The sequence below is a fragment of the Pseudorca crassidens genome, chromosome 6 (genome assembly GCF_039906515.1).
Source record: "Pseudorca crassidens isolate mPseCra1 chromosome 6, mPseCra1.hap1, whole genome shotgun sequence".
Lineage (NCBI taxonomy): Eukaryota > Metazoa > Chordata > Mammalia > Artiodactyla > Delphinidae > Pseudorca > Pseudorca crassidens.
The window spans coordinates 7,472,797-7,492,821 of NC_090301.1; the positions used below are offsets into that span (position 1 = coordinate 7,472,797).

At 46.4% G+C, this 20,025-nt stretch overlaps 1 protein-coding gene across 2 annotated transcripts in view; it reads right to left on the reverse strand.

Annotated features, from left to right (window-relative positions):
- Positions 1–648: 648 nt before the first annotated feature.
- The window catches only part of EFHD1 (EF-hand domain family member D1), a 39,187-nt gene continuing 19,810 nt past the window's right edge, over positions 649–20,025 (reverse strand). Inside the window, exons 2-4 of one of the 2 annotated variants that reach the window (XM_067740213.1) lie at positions 17,046–17,193; positions 9,750–9,884; positions 649–1,951 (exon numbers count right to left, since the gene is read on the reverse strand). In XM_067740213.1, the coding sequence (XP_067596314.1) occupies positions 1,817–1,951; positions 9,750–9,884; positions 17,046–17,193 (418 nt within the window). In that variant the 3' untranslated portion in view covers positions 649–1,816. The remainder of the gene's footprint in view (positions 1,952–9,749; positions 9,885–17,045; positions 17,194–20,025) is intronic. The other variant, XM_067740212.1, reaches the window with a different exon arrangement.

Sequence of the window (20,025 nt, forward strand, 5' to 3'; positions counted from 1 at the left end):
TTATCCATTCACCTGTTGAAGAATACCTTGGTTGCTTCTAAGTTTTGAACTATGAATGAAGCTGCTATCAACATTTGTGTGCAGGTTTTTGTGCGGACAAAGTACCTCAGCTCATTTGGATAAATACCAAGAAGCACGATTGCTGGATTATATGCAAGGGCCTCTCCATGCCTTTTTCATATCCACTTCCTCTGGTGGGGAGGTTAGGGTGACCCTACATGGAAGAAGGATGCCTGAGAATTGTAGGTCTTGGGTTTGTGCAGAAACAGAAATTATTCTCCCTGGGGAGCTAAGGGTGTTCTTTTAGGCCAGGGGTCTTTACCTAGGTCCCCTCAATACCCTGGAATTATACATGGGAGGGAAGGGTCACTGGTCCTCATCAGAGTTTCAAGGGATCCAGGAAGCAAGAGAAATTAAGCTGCGGATTTTACCTGCAGGTGAAAGAATCCTCAGTGATGGGAAGGGGAAGAGTAGCTGACAGGCAACCTCAGTACTCAGAATGCCCCGGAGTGAAAGCCAAACCTCTAAGCACCACTTCTAACTCTACTTCGGAGACTTGGTGTGAAACAGGAGCCTAGGCTGGATGTGGCCCCCACAGAAAACACCCTTCTCTCCCCTCCAATTCACAGAAGACTAGAAGCACATTGATGTGATGGCAAAGTCCATTTGCACTGTTTATTTAAAAAGAACAGCTGTAAGGTAAAAATGCAGATGTTTTCTTTTTTGTAGAGACAGCAGGTAAAAAAGAGAAGAAATAAATATGATGTTAGAAATTCTTTTATAAAATACAAAAAACCCCTGATATTTGTGAGCAATCCCAAGAACTCATAACATATAAAAAATTATGCTGAAGAACAGCTTCACCTCAGCACCTTAGAGCAGAGGTTGGAAACCAGCTAGATGGTGAGGATGGTCATGACTTTTGGGATTTGGAAAGGCTCTGGATTTGTCACTTGGGAATGTCAGGGGTCTACTGTAATATAATTTGCATAAAGTCAGAGTTAACAGGAATTCTTCTACTCATTAATATTACTTATAATCATTCTTTCATTCTTACAGTTAAGTAGCACAGTATTTAGGAGTAGGAAAAAAAAGGCTGAAGTGGGAAGCGTAATGAAAAGGATAGATATAGGGGGGATGCTAAGAGGACAGGAGAAAGGTGATGGGAAGGAACAGAATCTCCTATCCTTTCACTATTTTGTGTCATCTCAGCAGCATGCCGTGCCCCTTTTGGAGAGGGGTTAGGGAGTGGTCCAGCCTGGCCTGCCTTAAACCTCACCATCATCAGAGGACAGAAGATGCAAAAGCACCCGGCAGGATCAGGCTAAGAATGAGAACAGGGAAGTTGGAGGAGAAACAAAGGAGAGAGGGGCGTGACGGGAAGAGGCACAGAAAAAGGATTACCCAAGAAAATGGGCAACATTAGCATCATAGGCCTCCAGGGACTATCTCCTCTGAGGACCACCAAAGAAAGAAGTATCTGTACAAATTAACACAGCAGACCACTCTGTGGAGTGGGAAAGAGACAAGGAAAAAGTAAAGGTTGCCAAGTAGAGGCACATTCCGGCTACGGAGAAGGGCAGAGGAAGGCAAGCAGGAGAGGGACTTGTGGGGGGCAGCTGGAACCTCTGGGAGGGGCTCCCAAATGGGGATGAGAGCCGCCCCCTGCCACCCCTATGAGGTTAAGGAGTTTGCGCTGGGTGGTGGTTGTGAAGGCTTGTTGGGGCAAAGGGTCAGCTGGGGTGAGGATGCCCGGCCAGGTCTCCCCGGGGCATCTGTGAGGCACAGCTGTGGCCAGAGGTCAAGGTCAGCCCAACTATGTACTGAAAGCGGCCTTGAGTTCCCGGAAGGCTGCCTGGCGGAGCCTCCTCTTCTCTTCCGCCTGCTTCCGTTCATCTTGCTCTGCTTTTATCTCCGCTTCAAACTTACTGGCAGAGTTCAAGGCTTGGACCTGCAGAGAAACAGTGAGGACAGACCAACAGAGTGAGAGAGGAAAGAGAAACCTGCAGAGGGAGCAGCCCATCAGACAGAATTCGCTTGTTTCCAGCCACGTGACCTGGGATCCTGGTCCTGCTGGGGGCCTGACCCCCGCCCAACACTCCCTCCCCTTGGTCTTCCAGTGTTTGCTTTCGAACAAAAACCAAATGAGCTTCCTGCAGGCATCTCGAATAGGATTGCATCAATCTGCCTGCGGCAAAGGGATATCTTTATAATGTACAGTTTTCCCTGAATGACTCAGTTTTCATTCAGTACTGGTTGTTTTGGGTTTTTTTAATGTTACCAACTAAAATTTTCAGCTTTCTCTGAATCAATCCTTCTAAATTTACTTCCAAATACTGAATGTTTTTTGTTGGCATTGTGAATGGGATATGAATCCATCTTCAATAATACAGTATCAGATAAATCCATCTTTATCCTCTATTCTAGGACTGATTCTTTTTTTTTTTCCCCTCTCTGTGTGTCTCATCAATTTGGTAGAATTTGCAAACATGTTGGGCATGTACATTATTTTTAATAAAGACTGCTAAACTGCTCTCCAAACAGCTGCTCCAGTTTGCGCCCCACCATCACGGAATGCAAGCGCTCATTTCCCAACCTGACCAACGCTTATCATTAACCTTTTTCCTGTTTGCCAATCTGATAGGCAAAAAAATTGGCACCTTCTTTTATCTCCTCTTTGGTGAATTACCCATTTGTATGCTTTGCCCGTTTTTCTATTCAGTTGGTTTTTTTTTTTTCCTTTAATTTGCAATTCTTTACATAATTTAGGTCTAGTCCCCCATTATATATTTTTCTTCAGTTACTTTCCTCTAGTCTTTTGTTTGTCTTTTAACTTCAAGGTATCTCGGGTCATACAAATATTTAAATTTTGATGTCATCAAAAATTTCAACAGAGACTGCTCTTTCTTGACTCTGGCGAGAAGTCCAGGTTGGAGTTTACTATCTACCCAGCCTCCCCAAGCATCCATGGAACCCTACAACCTGGGTTCACACTCCCATTCTCTAGTGTGTTGGCCTCGCCCTAGTTTACTTTCTAACCCGAAAAGGATGCCTGACCAATCTTTGCAACACACCTGTCACAGTACCTCCAACTCCCAGGACCTGCACTTCTTTTTTTTAGGACCTGAACTTCTGCCTGACACACTTCACCTCTCCCCCCCCAGTCTGCCAAGTGCTGCCCTTGGACCAAGGACTTTGTTCCTGCTTGCAGGCTGAGAACGTGTTTTTCTTAGAAGTCTCACAAGGACGGTGTCTGGACCCACTGGGAGGTGAGGATGTCCAGTTTGGGCTGGGCCTTCAGTAAAGCCCTCCTCCTCCCATCTCTTTCCCCACAGCGGTCATCCGAAGATCAGCCACAGCCTTTAAGGGTCCTGCCACTCTCAGCAGCCCACCTCCTCCCTCATTTAGAAAACACAGACGAACGCAGTCCGTCCACTCTGGACTCCTCTCCCGCCCATTTTATCCTTCCCCCTTTCCCTGTGCTTCTGGAAGTGAGACCCTGGGCGCTTCATCGAACATCTCTAGGCTCAGAGGTGTACTGGCTGGTGCCTGCTTGCAAGCCAGTTGTTTGATTTTCAGGAATTTTATGAACTGGTTGTGAAATATAGCCATTGTTAGGGACTTCCCCCGTGGTCCAGTGGTTAAGACTTTGGCTTCCAATGCAGTGGGTGCGGGTTTGATCCCTGGTTGGGGAGCTAAGATCCCACATGCCTCACAGCCAAAACACCAAAACATAACAAACAGAAGCAATATTGTAACAAATTCAGTAAAGACTTTAAAAATCGTCCATATCAAAAAAATCTTAAGGGACTTCCCTGGTGGCGCAGTGGTTAAGAATCCACCTGCCAATGCAGGGGGGGCACGGGTTCGAACCCTGGTCTGGGAAGATCCCACATGCTGTGAAGCAACTGAGCCCATGCACCACAATTACTGAGCCTGCGCTCTGGAGCCCGTGAGCCACAACTACTGAGCCCGTGTGCCACAACTACTGAAGCCCGCGCGCCTAGAGCCCGTGCTCCGCAACAAGAGAAGCCACCGCAGTGAGAACCCTGCGCACTGCAACCAAGAGTAGCCCCGGCTCACCGCAATGAGAGAAAGCCCGCGCACAGCAATGAAAGACCCAACGCAGCCAAAAAAAAAAAAAAAAAGTTTATAACAAAAAATTCTTAAGAAATATATAGCTGCTAAAAATATATATATATATATATAGCTGCTGTTAAAATTAGATTTATATACTTTCACAATTAAATAAATTATATTACAAACAAAAGTAATACATACTTAAAAGTCATCACTTCCTGATTATTTTACTACATTTTACTATTATTTGTGTTCTTGAGGTTACCTATGTCTGTTATACCTCTAAGGTGGAAATCCTATATGATGACATGCTACCTTGAATCTTCCCAACTCTGCGTTCAACAGTATCCTGTTGGTAGCTTGAAAGCAACCCCAGTGGGAGTATTTACATCTTGGAACAACTATGCTACAAACAAGGGTTTTGATTATTGTTTCATTGACTGTCTAGACAATCTTTTCTTAAGAAAGTGATGGAAAAATGTTAAAAATGTTTTTAAGTTTTAAGTTTAAACTTAAACATGTGTAGTGTTTGTACCCTTTACATTGTGAATAGCTCCAAGATGGAGAGAATGTTCTTCCAATATTTGAAAACTATTATCAAATTCAGCGAAGATGTTGCTCACGTCATTGATGACTGAATGAAGTTCTGATATATGTCCTTTCACTTTTTTCTTAGAAATTAATTTTAAACAAAATACCAACCAACATTCATGTTGGAATTACTTTTTTTTTTTTTTTTGGCTGCACCACACAGCATGTGGGATGTGTTAGTTCCCCAACCAGGGATCGAGCCTGTTGCCCCTGCATTGGAAGCACAGAGTCTTAACCACTGGACCGCCAGGGAAGTCCCCGGAACTACATTCTTTTGTCAGTTGCAATCATAGGCTGCCTACAGATGCAAGAGTCCAGCAAAGGGGGATTCCTGCTCTGTCCAGTGGTTAGGACTCCTCCGCACTTCCACTGCAGGGGGCACAGGTTAGATCCCTTATCGGGGAACTAGCCCCCGCTCGCTGCAACTAGAGAGAGCAGCGCACAGCAACGAAGAACCAAAGCAGCCAAAAATAAATAAATTTATTTTTAAAAAAAGAATCAATAGGCTATATGGAATCTACAATTAAAATAGTATATATTTTATTATTTGCAAAATGTGTGCTGCATATCTTTTATATCTGCAAAATATATTTATAATAAACTTGGCATATATATATACAGTTTGTCCAGACAGCCATTTGCTTAACATTTATCAACAAACCACTGTCTAAGCTTCAGTTTCCTCATCTGCAAAGTGGGTCAGTAACACCTACCTCCAGAGTGATTGTGTGAGCATTAGATAACACATGAATCTGAAGCGCTCAGCAGAGGGTCTGGCCAATCATCATCAGCACTCAGGTGTTTGTCAGTCACCCCACCTGTCCATTCCTGGCCAGGTCAGAGGAGGGTTGGGGGCCCTTTGCAATTACTTTACTTGGGCTCCTTCTTCTCCACATTAAAAGTCTGCCTCATCTCTTGATTCCGTGATCTCCAAGTCCTTGTCCCATCAATCACCCCTTTCCTTTTTTTATCTTCATGTTTTCTTCTCCCTGGATCACTTCCCTGTGACATAAAAACACACCAACATCTATCTTCCCTAGGCTTTAAAAAGAAACCCCAAAAATCAGAAGTTCTTTCCTGATCCTAAGCTACCATCCGCACTTTGTCCAGGCCCCTCTGCCAACCTTCTAGACAGAAAAGCAGCCATCAGGGCTCTTTCCCCCCAGTTCCCACCCGCCTCTTACCCTGCTACAATCTGCCCTCCACAGTGAACCTCATCTCTCAAAAATCTCCACTGACCCATTTGCTGGACCCAAGACCTCTGCTCTGGCCTCATCTGATTCAATCTCTTCTTGAAACTGCTCCTGGCCTCCAAAATACCATTTTCTCCAGGGTTTCCTTGTATCTCTGGTTACTTCCTTTCCCACAGTCCAGTCGCCATTATGTTCTGCCCTCGGTCAATTCCCTCTAGTTCTCGGGTTTCAGCTTGTATCTTGCGAAGATAGATAGATCCTGTGGTCTGTGTGGCTGAGTGTCCATGAAACATCCATTTCCTCCTTCTTTCTTTCTATGAGATGCTCCCCTGGCACATGGCCCAAGGGTCTAGGGGAGACTGACCTCACCCCTGGGCTCGAGGAGCAAATCCAATCAGGGTAGATACTCCAGCCCTTGCCAGCGGTTGGTTCAGGTGTGGACAAGTGTGGAAGAGATTATTCCATGACTCTCAGTATCTAGTATGCTCATCTTCCTTAGTAGCAGAATTACAACTGGGCACATGGATCCCCAGAAAAAAAAAAAGGTATTTTGTAGCCTCCCATTTAGCTGGGTGTGGCCAAATTCTGTCCAACAGAACATGAGCAGAAACTATTAGCACACAAAAGGCACAAGGTCTTTCTTTTTTACTGGGTTTGCAGACAATCAATAAATATATGCCAGGTAGTGAGAAATACTAGAAAGAAAAATACCCAATCTAAAGAGGCTTGGGTAGGAGGGTTGCTAAAAAAAACCAACAGGGTACCCTTCCGACGAAGGGGCAGACCTTCCCTTGCCTGAAGTCACCTTGGACTTAGTAAAACCCAGCTTATCACTTTTCCTCCATAAACCGTTCACATTCACGGGCATGGGTCCTGTCTTGAATTTTTTAAACATCAACCCCTGGCCACACAACTCCAATAACCTCGTGACATTATAATTTCCACCTCCAATCAAGTGGTCATAAATACTGAGAGTTCTAGGGAGTTGGGAATTCATCCTTACCTCCTTCCCAGCCCCTTTGTCATGCTCTTCATCGGACCTGCAATTCTTCTCCAGCCATCTACGGAGGCCTCCCTGAGTCCAGCCTCCCCCGGGGCAAGTCTGTCCCCATCGTGCCCACTGCTGATCACATCAAGGCCCTGCCCTCCAAGCCTGGCTATGCACTGGACCCACCTGCAGAGCCCAGGTAGAGTTGGGTGAGGTCTGGGAAGCTGGTTGGCAGATAATTCTGGTGATCAGCAGTCTGGGGAAGGCCTGGCCCTCAGGGGAGCCCAGAGCCTCCTGTCCAACTGCATCCAGTGTGGACAGAGGCCAACCTCCAGACACTCCCCCCCCCACCCCCCCGCCATGCCTTGGAGCCTTTGCTCTTGCTGTTTCCGCCAGGAACGCCTTCCCTTCCCTGATTACAAGGTGAATCCCCATTCATCTCTGAACATCTGTAGCAAATGTCAGCTCCTTTATGGCCTTCTCCCAAACTTGGGCAATAATTCCTTCCATTCCTCATTCATGCAAACATTTCCTGAGAGCCATTATTAGTCAGGCACTGTAATTACAAACATAACACACCTGCCTTTGAATCTGTGGGCGAGGAGGCAGACGTATAAACACAAAAATTTTTATTGTTATTCTTTTCATCTTTTCTCCTTGTTGTAAAAATAATGCACACACATTATAAAACCTTACAAAATTATAGAAAATAAGTTCCTCTGACATCACTATTACTAATACTTTAGTATATAATTATCCAGGTTGTACTTAACTATTTAATGAAATTGGGTTTCAAATATACTGTTTTGCCTAGTTCATTCGGGACATCTGTCCACACATGAATGCAGCTGCATCTCATTCTTTGAGAGCTGCAGGGTGTACAAATGTGTGGGTGTGCCACAGGGGACTCAACTACCCGGTAGTGGAAGTTTTGGTTGTTTCCAATTTTCCTCTGTTATAACAACACTGTGTGAAAATCCTTGTCTATACATCTAGGTGCATTTTCATGAGTATCTCTGAAGGATAAAATCCTCGAGGCAGATTTCCAGAGGTGAAGGATATGAAATGTTAACAGCTGGCCCCAAGCTGCTCTCCAAAGAGTTGGGTCAATTTATACTCTTACCAAGAGCGTCCAAGAATGCCTTGAACAGATAAATTATAATACTGCTTCCATTCATAATAGAGGCACCCGGAAGAGCATGGACAGTCTCAGCCCCGAGAGTCAGAAAAGCCGCCAAGAAGAGGCAGCTCTTTAAGGCGGGTTTGATAGAATGAGTAGAGTTCTCATGGAAGAGGCATGCGGGTGGGACATTCCAGGCAGAGGAGACAGCAGGTATCGAGGCCCCGTTGTGAAAAGACGTGGCAGTACTTGAAGAACTGTGCATAGGGGTGAAGAAGGGTGGAGCTGGGATCACAGCCAGATTATAAAAGGTTGGGAATGCCCAGATAAGACATTCTCAGAGACTCCATACAGACTTGAGCGCTCGGCATATCGAGCTACAGCAGTGTGCTGAAAACAGAGTCCTGTTAACTTTGGGTTTCAACCCCAGGCCCCTGCCCAAGGCATCTCGGGAGATCTGCAAGTGGTGATTCAGTCAATGAATAGAGAGGACTCTTCCCACCATCCCTCCTCTCTACTCATCATTATCAATGCGAGTTTCTCCAGAGCTTGATCTGGTGCCTGGCATTTCTGGAACTGAGTTGAACCAATGTTAAGTCATGAAGGAAGGGCCAAACCACTTTCAAGATTGGATATACGATGCTGGTGTTGAAGGTGCACTGAGTGGTCCGCCTGTCCCTGAAACTGCCAGGTGACAGCAGTAGGGGATTCAGGCATAAGGAGGCCACCACGATTCACAGTTTACATACGGGCAGAAAGATGATGGACTCTTGTCTCCAAGGCAACGTCACAGAGAAGTGAAGAGAGAGTGCTGCTTAGGGGCCTGAGCAGGCTGGGCTGTATCACCAAGGACACTTTGTCTCTGGGCAAACTCCTGGAATAAGCCAAAACTCCACAAGAGGCTGGCTGCCTCCTGCCTGGAGTGGAAGGGCGTCCCAACAGCTCGTATCACATGCAGAGTGCTCTCGGTGAGCCAGGAGCTTGCTAAACGCTTCATACACATGAATGCATTTAATCCTCACGGCCATCCCATTATCAACCCCATTATACAGATGAGGAAACTAAGGCACAGACAGGTGACAGGTAAGGGAGGAGGCAGAATCTGAACCCAGGTAGCCTTACCCACTGCACTCCACTGCTGTGGAGGGGGATTCGGAGGGCTCTCCTGATCGCCCTTTTTGCAGATGTGCCCTGCGGAGAGGAGAACGACAGCACCCAGCAGGGGCAAAATCTCCACAAACGTTCAACGACCGTATGAACTCGTGAATGAATGGAAGCACCCAGAAGGGCTCCACGGCCAGGCACTGGAGATTCCTTCCCAGCTCCCAGCCATTGTCAATGATGCAAATGCTTTTTCTGATTCAGGGCAAGCCACCAAGGCACCCTCCTTGGGCCCCATTATTCACTTGTTTACACACAGGTGTCTAAGATGCAAACGTGCAGGTAGCTGTTCCAGTAACTCAAGTGTGGTTTGGGGTAAGGAGGAATTCTTTAGGAAAGTCTGGATTCAGAGTCAATCTGGCAGCATTGTACCAGCAAACCTGTTTGAATCTGAAACCAGGATCGAATGCATTTGCCGTCTGGCAGTTTTCCTGTTTTGCTTTTAATTTTCAGACGGCACACAAACGCGCTCTCATTTCCCTACAAGCTCACACGATTAAGCGCTTGCTGTTTCCCTTGTCCTGAGGGAGTTGATGAGCTGGTCGCTGGCTGGGAGCTCCTGCTGGGCAGGGTGCGCAGAGGGAGGGATTGCCCCGCACAGGAAGGAGGCACCTACCTTGGCTTCAAAGAAGTCCTTGGCACCTTTGACGCCCTCCAGGGCAACATCGATCTCAGAAAGCTTCGCCAGCGCCATCAGCCCACTGTCCTCCTGTAGTTCCCCCGCTGCGGCCTTGTGGAATATTAGCAGGAACTACAGGGGAAGGTTGATTAGGGTCAAAGTCAGCATCACCGAGAGATTCGCAGCACTCCCCTCTGGCCTGAGCTAGGGTCATTATAGCCAAGCCTATTAAAAGGGGTGTATACATGTCCGTGTGACAAATTATTTTGTCAAAGCTGAAAACATGGGGAATTCCCTGATGGTCCAGAGGTTAAGACTCTGCCCTTCCACTGTGGGGGGCGTGGGTTCGATCCCTGTTCGGGGAGCTAAGATCCCACGTGACCCGTGCCAAAAATAAAAAAAAAAGAAAGAAAGACAGAAACCAAAGCTGCCTATTTTTCCACAAGGATGTAGGGGAATGGGCACCCTTCTATCGAGTTGATGGGAGTGTAACTTGAATCAAAATTTTTGGAGGGCACTTTGGAAATATTTACAAAAGATAAAATGTTTTCACCCTACCAATCATTAATTCCACTGCTGGGAATCTGTCCTTTAGAACCATTTACACAATAGTTTAAGAAGCATTGTCTGTAAAAGCAAAAAATTGGCAACATCCTAGTTAACAGTCATGAAAGAAAAAATCCAGTAGACCCGTATGTACTATTTTTTAAAACGAAATAATTCAATATTTCGGACAGTTTTGAACCATTTCCATTTTCCATTTGTGTCCCATTTTGGGCATTAGACTATTTACCATTTTTGGTGTTTTCTAGGACATCTTTATAGAACCTTGTTCCAAATACTTTATGTTTCAAATACATTAGCTCTGTCACTTCCCTTTCAATTTTGTTTACAGCAAAATTTTTTCAAAAATTATCAAGCTTTCCTTTTCTCTCACCAATGTTATGCTTAGAAAATCCTTCCTTGCCACCAAGGTTACATAAACAATTGCCTGTGTTCTTGTCTACTGCATTTATGACTTTTTCAAAAGCGTAAATATTTAATCTGAAATTTATTCTGATTTGTCATGTGAAGTTTATCATTAACCTTATTTTCTTCCAAATGGTTAGCTAGTAATCTCCACATCATTTATTGAATAATCCACCCCCTTCCTCCAGATTCAAAATGTGACCTGAATGAATTTGTCTTTAAAGCCAACTTGTACTAAGACCTCTGCAAAATAAATTTTTAAATAAATAAACAGGCCAACCTGAAAGAGCTGTCCCTGCCCCGCCCCGCCCCCACCTGCACGTCCTTCCATCACCCCCAAGGAAGTTTTATGGCTTTTTACTTCTCTTCTTTAAAAAATTTTCATGCATTTGTCTATCAGACATCTGTCCAACTTCCATAATTTATTTTTCCATCTAGAAAGAATAAAAATTGATGTATTCCAATTCATCCCAGAAAGAGGCTCCTCCAGGTTTTCAAGTGCCTAAAATATGTGTGAAATGTCAGTTTTCAGGGGGTTTTTTCATGACCGTCTCCTCTAAAGATTGTCTTCCCCAAGAGGAAACATTAGCTAAAGCACAGTGAGAGGTAAGACAACTTCAGCACGCATTTTCCAAATTCCAACTTGTGTCTTTTACTGCCAACGCTCTTAATCCCTAGAGGGAAGCGTGTTTCATTAAGTGAAAGTCTTGGCTTCCACTACCACCACCCCAAAATGCCTTGCCGGCAAGCCCTTCTTTGTAATTCTTGCTTCAGGGGTCCTAACTTCACTGTGGACATCGCCAAATACAAAGCAAGCGGTGAAGCAAGATGTTCCAGGACTTTCAGCTTCACGAAGGCCACCATGGCCCGCTTCACTCTACAGAAACGTCACTTTCACCCACCTGCAGCTTCAAACTCTCTCACTAGAGGCCGGCAGAGACTCAGTTTGCTGCAGACTAACCGAGCCAGAACACTGGCTCCAAAGAAGCCTTGGAAATCAAGCCTACTGAAGGAGGTGAGGCCCCCCCAAGAGTAGGATGGGGGACAAGGGGGCAGGGGGACGGTGGTGGCCAGGCTCTCATGGAAGAGCCTGAAGCAGCCAAGACTTCAGCACTGCAAACGTGAGCCTCGGGCAGAGAGAAGGAGTAAAATACCCATCCATCCCTCAGTACCCTGCCCATCCTTAAAGCACTTAGTTACAGAAGCCACCCCCCTCCCCAATGCTCCATACGGTAAACACAAAACAGATACCCCCTCCATACCAGGGAGGCAGCTTAGGAAAGATGGAACACTGCCCCCAGCCTAGCAGCAGTCCAAGTGACCCGACGGGGAGGGGGTGTCTCTTCATCTCTGAAACTCATTTTTCTCACATCTGCAGCAGAGATGACAATGTTGGTGTTTACAGAAGGACTCAAAGTATTCCTCAAGGGTCCTGGCCACGTGGGCTCACTCTCACTCTGCCAGCTCAGCGGATGACCGCCAGCAGCTCTGTCCTAACTCAGGGGTCCCTCCCAGCCCCAGCCAGTTAAAGAAGAAAAAAAAAAAATCCAGCTCAACCTGAAAATGTTCAGCCTTCCCTAAAGCACGCCAGACTTTCCCATTTAGTGTATTACAATCCCCAACCCCTGAATGACAATTTCTCCAACTGCCCAGCCTTGTTTGTCTTCCTATTTATAGTCCACAAAGACTGGTATGTTGTAGAGAATTGGAAAGTGTCCTAGCTGTGACTCTGAGCAAAGAGGGGGGAGGGAAGGAGAGGCAGAAAACAAAGAAACAGAGAGAACCAACAAAACTAAAAAGCAGTTTCAGACGCAAGCTGTCAAATGCTTCTGATAAATTTAAGGAAATTTTTTTTGATTGAATTTTTTTAAAGATTTTTTTGATGTGGACCATTTTTAATGTCTTTATTGAATCTGTTACAATATTGCTTCTGTTTTATGTTTTGGTGTTTTGGGGCCGCAAGTCATGTGGGATCTTAGCTCCCCGACCAGGTATCGAACCTGCACCCCTTGCACTGCAAGGCGAAGTCTTAACCACTGGACCGCCAGGGAAGTCCCAAATTTAAGGAAATTTTAAATTTCATGACTCTGATTGATGATGCAAACACTTCCCCACATTAGTTAGAGCTCTTAGATGGCAAGTGACAGAAACACACTTGTTGGCTTAAGTAAAAAGGAGGTATTCATTATACAGAAAGGATGTCTCAAAAACCCAAGGGTAAAATACAGTGACCTGGAAGAGGACTGGAACAGGGAGAGGCAATGTTCTCAGGATTGGAGGCAACATTCCCTCTTGAGCTCTTGTGTCTGGACCACATGGGAGAAAATGGCTGCCCCACATTGAGTTACTCTTATGGGAAGAGGCACCTGCACAGCCAACGTGCAGTACTTCAGCCCCAGTTTCAAAATCCCAGATAGGGAATCCGACTGACCTAGTCTAGCCAGAGGTCCATCCATGGTCCTATCAACCATGAACAGGCAGGGGTGCAACCCACTACAGCCAGGGCTGCCAGGGACCCCCCCCCCCCAGAGAGGGTAAGGTGGGAGGAGAAAAAAGGACCTACAGTTCTCAGTACTAACATGGAATCTAGTAAACCCCTTATCCAGCCTTTGTGCAAAACTACCACACATCTGGCCTTGGAGCAATTCGCTTTGAGACAGGTGTAATGGAATTAGTAAGGACTACAAAAAAAGAGGGGAGGATATTAAGTCCTCGTTGTCTGCCTCCAAAGGAGAATGAGGTGGTGAGTGCCTGGAATAGGATTCTAGATGCCTACAGTTATGGACGTAGAACTCCTAACTCTGGTCCATCCTTATGACTTCTTCTACATGTCTGTACACGTACATAAACCATAAATGCAAACAATTATATTTTATTTTTTAAATTAATTTATTTATCTTAATGATTACTTCTTTTTTAAAGTATTTATTTATTTATTTTTGGCTGCATTGGGCCTTCGTTGCTGCGTGCAACCCTTCTCTAGTTGCAGAGAGCGGAGGCTACTCTTTGTTGCGGTGCACAGGCTTCTCATTGTGGTGGCTTCTCTTGTTGCAGAGCCACGGACTCTAGGCATTGGGCTTCAGTAGTTGTGGCTCGTGGGCTCTAGAGTGCAGGCTCAGTAGTTGTGGTGCACGGGCTTAGTTGCTCCACGGTATGTGGGATCTTCCCGGACCAGGGCTCGAACCTGTGTCCCCTGAATTGGCAGGCGGATTCTTAACCACCGCGCCACCAGGGAAGCCCTAAACAATTATATTTTATATACAGTTTGGAAATCTGCTTTTTTCCCTGCTTTTTACATTGTCAACATGTGTTCTCTGGTCATCAAACACTGTGCTATTGAATACATCATCATTTTTAATGGTTCCATATATGCCATCTTCTAAAATGCCCCTTGTGTGCATATATTATTTTCATAATTGGAAGAGAAATGGTTTAAAAGAAAGATCGATTTCCTTGTATGTTGGGGGAAAGTAGCTTTTATTTAGATATAACTCACTTCAGTTGAGTTAATCCAAAGAAAAAGAAAGGGAATACAAACTCACCAAGCACCTACTAAGTGCCAGGTCATGAGGACACCTGTGATGATGGTGGAGCTGTTCACTATGGTGCCTTGTGGCACATGACCTGGATCTAGCCAATCACAGTACCCTGGATGCAATGACTGGTCCAGGAGGTGGGCATGTATCCCTATTAGGGCCAATCAGAAGCCTTCTCCTGAGACTGGTAGGGACTCCGGGATAAAGAAGCCCTCTATCCCCTGGGACAATGTAGCCTGGAGCTGCCAGCAGCCATCTTGTCATATGCCAGGGACAACACCTTATTTGGAAAGAAAAGATGAGGTGGACACAGAAAAAACACATTCAAGATACGGCAAGAGGAAGACCCTGGATTACTTGTGACTAAAACACTTCCACTTCTTCATCTCCCAGGTATGTAAGCCAATAGCTGTTTGTTCTTTTCTTATTTAAATTAGCGAGCATTCTCTTTCCCTCACTTGCAGTCAAGAGTTCTAACTGATGGAGGCATAGAAAGAGAACTTGGTTCTCAAAAGAGTCCTGAGCAAAAGCTATTAACAGCCCTATTTTTTTTTTTTTTTTTTTTTTTTTTTTTGCGGTACACGGGCCTCTCACTGCTGTGGCCTCTCCCGTTGCGGAGCACAGGCTCCGGACGCGCAGGCTCAGCGGCCATGGCTCATGGGCCCAGCCGCTCCAGGGCATGTGGGATCTTCCCGGACCGGGGCACGAACCCATGTCCCCTGCATCGGCAGGCGTACTCTCAACCACTGCGCCACCAGGGAAGCCCAACAGCCCTATTTTAAGGACAGAAAAACTGAAGTTGAGAAGTAAAATAACTTGCTCCAGTTATGCAGCTCTGTGTGGAAGATGGAGTTTGGGCTATAATCCTCTTTTCGTTACACAAACACAGCATCGGCCCACTAGTGGCTTACAACATGTGCAGAAACCAGCAGAGTGAAATACTAAGAGCAGGAGGTTAGACTGTGGAGTATTAATGGCAACTGCGTCTATACGTCCAAATCCTGTACCTCTGGGTACAACTCCTAGAGCTGGGACCACAGTGGGGCTCTGAACTGACAAAAGACGGAATGTGAATGTCACTGAAGGCCTGTAGGCAGGTTGAGGACCCACAACAAAACCCTTTGGAGATGTCTAAGCCTCTGATGTCCACCATCTGGGCGAAATGGCCAAGCCAGCAGCTAACCAAAAGCTAACTGAGCATCTTGGATGCAGAGAGGGGCACATTTGGGTGGCTCCTGGGTAAAAGAGGGGGAGGGACTGTGTCTTAGCTCAGTTGCTGACTTGCACAGACTTTCTAAGCACCCTCAGTTTCTGTTCTCCAGAGGTCACAACTTTGCCGTAGAAGCTCTTGCCCCAACCTTGCCTCCAAAGCTTCGCCAAGGCATGATCCTTTACGTTCTACACTCCAGGGGTATCCAGATTGGAAAGAGCCAATGCCCAGCGTGATGTATGAACGATACAAAGGAACCAAATGAGAGGCGAGGGAGACAGAGAGGCAGCTGGGAAGTTGAATGTGGTGAATGATGGGGGGAGGCTGTAACCCAGGCCCAGCCCTGAGCTGGGACCTGATTTCAGGCAAGTGTTGACCCTTTTGGTTTTCTAGCTCCTTAGCCTTGAAATGAGAAGTCTGGTACCAGATTATCTTGAGGGCTGTGTCCAGCACAGGTTTTCGTGATCCATCTCCATATGTGCCAGTTTAGGAAAGGAAGAGATGGGAGATTCTGGAGTTGATCTGTGGGCAGTGAGAGGCAAGGCCAGCTGGGGAAGGGACTCATGGCTGCTAGGTCAGCTGCAGAGACTCCTAGCAAGAGCATCCAAAGGCCCTATCTAGCCTGGAAAGATGACCAGTATTCGGCTAAAGTTCTCACTCTCAGAAACCAGAATGCCTGCACTCCACTCTTCCTGGAATAACCAAGGTTAAACACCAGGAGACAAGAACAGTCCTCTCTTCTCTCAACTCCCAAGGGCCCCCGAAGAGACACGACTGAAAATGAGACCACAGCAGCTGGGCTAATATCCAAGCCTTTTGATCTATAAAAATCAAATATCTATAAAGTTATTCTAATAACAGGTCACTGACATATCTAAACACCTTTCCGCAAGACTCAAACACACAAAACATGGAATTCCCTTCCTTGTGGAGCTGCACCCTTGCCATGGAAGAAACCCAATGGCCTTGAGATTTATTCCCCAAAATAAAAATGGCTGAGGTTTTCATCCATTGGGGGATCAGGTGACTCCATGTGCTTTTCCAGGAAGATATCTGTACGAACACAATTTCAGGGTTTCAAAGACCAAAAAAAACCCATCCTTGGACCTGTTTGGAGGGGAAAGTCCATGGGCACAGAGTAAGAACCTTTGTATAATTTTTTTTTCTTTCTTTCTTTCTTTTTTTTACTATTTTTAAATGCTTGTTATAAAATTAACAGTTTAAATATATATTTTTAAGTATAAAATTATAAAACCACCAACACTTTGCACCCACAAACATCCACAATGAATATTTTGGTGAACATCCCTCCAGATTTCTCAGTACTTACCATTTTACCCAAATGAGGTTATCCTACCCACACTGACTTTCAATCTGCTTGCTCAGCATTTTTTCATGCCAGCACTGCGGTTCACTAGATCCTTAAATTTATTTTAAAAAGCAGAACTGTAGGTTAAATATCCAAGCAGCACTCAAGAGAGGCCAAAGCCATTTGCACTCCAGGGAATGGTAAATCTGCGAGTCCTCTCAGGGCCACCCCCCTCCTCCAGGGGCTCAGGGTCAGCAGGACGCAGGTACCTCACGGAAGCTGAGTTTGCCATCAAAGTCCTCGTCCACCTCCTTGATCATGCTCTTCAGGCCCAGGTGGGTCTGGGGGGCCCCCAGCTTCTCCATCATCAGCTTCAGCTCCATCAGGTCAATGAAGCCATCCCTTCCGGCATCATACCTGTAGGTCAAAGGCAGGGCGCTGGTGAAGGATGGCCATGGCCAGGACCAAAGGACACTTGTTAATCTACCAAATGTGTAATGCTTTTGGCCTTATTTACTGAAAAATGACTCAAAAGACTCCTGCCTTGCAGTGCCCACCAGGGTCACTGCATTGCAAGGGTCCCCTCTCTCTCTTCCAACACCTCTGGGGCTCTGTGGGATATGACTCAAAGTGGGTCCTGTACTGCAGGAGTGTTTTCATGTCTTTCAACTCCTTAATTAGGCCATAAGTTTCTTGAGGATGAAAAACATGCTCGTCTACCTTGATTTTTCCCAGTTTGGGTCAACGAACATCAACTGAACCTCCAGACGCTAGACGATAGAATAGCTGCTGCAGGGCGCCCCACGCACCCACTCTATTACGTAGAGCAACTGACAGTTCTGGAAGCCTCCCCTTGGTCACCAGCCCCTGGGTCTCCGCCGCCCCCAGTTCCACCAACCCCTCCGCTCGTCCTCTGGTCTCCTGTCTCTGGAAACTGCTTCCCGCCCTGGTGCTGGGCTGTGAGTCAGGCCTGGCCCCAGTACTGCGGTTTCACGCTTTGCCCTCCATCTCACAATCTAGTCTCCAGGTCTGACCGGTCACACCTGTGTGTCACAGATGAGCGGGGTGGTGGCTCTGCCCTCCTGGCCAAGTTTGGACACAGAGCCAGCACCTCTGCTGGCTGTCCCCCCACCCCCGAGCCACCTGCAGGAAACGATCCCAGCCTCCCCATGGCAGGGGTCCTGGCCCTGCCCTCTACTCCCGAGTGCCTGGTCAGTCCCGTGGAGCCCTCTTCAGCCTTCTGTCCTTCTGCCCCGGTCACTCCACCACCCCCGCCCTTCTCTATACACTCGGGCTATTGTGGAGTTTCCTCACAGACTCGCTGGCTCTTCTCCCGTCAAGTCCATCCCCTTTTCTGCTCCCCAGAGATCACTTGCTGCTCAGGTATGAACATCATGCTTTAAGAAACAAATCCGTTCATAATAGCCCGAAGGCAGAAACAACCCGAGTGTCCACTGACAGATGAACAGATAAACAAAATGAGATCTATCCATACAGTGGGATATGATATATTTACACAATAGAATATTATTCGCCATTTAAAAAATGAAATTCTAATACATGCTACAACGTGGATGAACATGTCAACATTATGCTAAGGTTGAAATAGGCCAGACACAAAAGGACAAACGCTGCCTAATTCCACTTATATGAGGTATCTAGAGTTCATAGAGACAGAAGGTAGTTACCAGGGACCAGGGGAAGCGGGGGGTGGAGGGGGTTATTATTTCACGCGTTCGAGTTTCAGTTTGGGATGAGGAAAAGGTCTTGGAGACGGGCGGTGGCGAGGGCTACACAAAAATGTGAACGTACACTGATCTCAACACTTACACGGTTAAGACGGTAAAATGTAAAAACAAACAAACAAAACAGGCTTCCTCACTGTCTATCCCCCCCAGCCCCAGCTCCACAAAAGAAACCACCATTGTTAGGAACCACCGTACCAGCCGCCAAGAAATGTAGCCTGTGGGCAGCCAGAAATCTAACCCTGTGGGCTGGTGGTATTTTGAAGCCCATGTGGTCATGCTGGAGATGAGGCCCAGTACTTCCCAGTGTGCCCTGCTCCAGCCACAGTGGCCGACTCATGCCATTCCTCCCACCCAGAACGTACCTCCACCCACCCTCCTCGGTGGCCTTGTCTGTCCCCTGGAGCTGGGGAACCGCCCCTTCTCCCTCTCATCGCTCGCTGGCAGCACCAGTCTGCCCTCTGCCTCAGCAGAGGCCACCTCCTTCAAGCAGGTCTGCGCTCCCGCTGGGCTCCCACTCCCTCCCTGCCTGGAAGGATCACGCTGGGAGATGAGATGCTAAAGGACACAGACAATACCCCTGGAGTCCTGTTGGTGAGCTCTGAGGACGCTGAAGGACAAGACAGGTGCTCCAGTGTGGTTTCCAGGAAGCGGGCAGAGTGTATGAATCACAGATGGACCAGCCCAGGCTCTAGTATCATCAAGGGATGGTACTTAAAGGAATGATTGCCAGGGGCCCCCTAAAAGTGATTAGAGGATTGGCCTCATTTACTTGGTTTTTAACTTCTTTTTACAGGTTTTTTTGGGTTTTTTTGTTTTTGGCTGTGCCGCACAGCATGAGGGATCTTAGTTCCCCGACCAGGGATCGAACCCATGCCCCCTGCAGTAGAAGTGTGGACCGTCAGACAAGTCCACACTTCTTTTTAAAGTAACAGCTTTGTTGAGATATAATTTAAATACCATAAAATTGGCTCTTTTAAAATTGCACAACTCAGTGATTTTTAGCATATTTGCAAGGTTGTGCAGCCATCATCGCTATCTAACTCCTCAACATGTTCATCACCCCGAAAAGAAATCCATGCCCTGTAGCAGTCGTTCCTCATGCCCCTCTCCCCGGCCCATAGCAACTACCAGTTTGCTTTCTGTCTCTATGGTTTTGCCTACTCTGGACACTTGATATAAACGGCATCATACGATATGCGACCTCCTGTGTCTGGCTCCTTTCACTCAGCATAATGTTTTCAAAGTTCACCCAGCTTGTAGCACATGTCAATCAGTACTTTATTCTTCTTATTCATTGCTGAATAATATTCTATTGTATAAATATACCATATTTTGTTTATCCATTCACCTGCTGATAGATGTTTGTGTTGTTTCCGCTTACGGCTGTGATGAATAATGCTGCTATGAATACTCAGATACAAGTTTTTATGTGGACATTTGTTTTCATTCCCCTTGGGCATATAACCAAGAGTGGAATTGCTAGGTCATATGCTCATTGGCT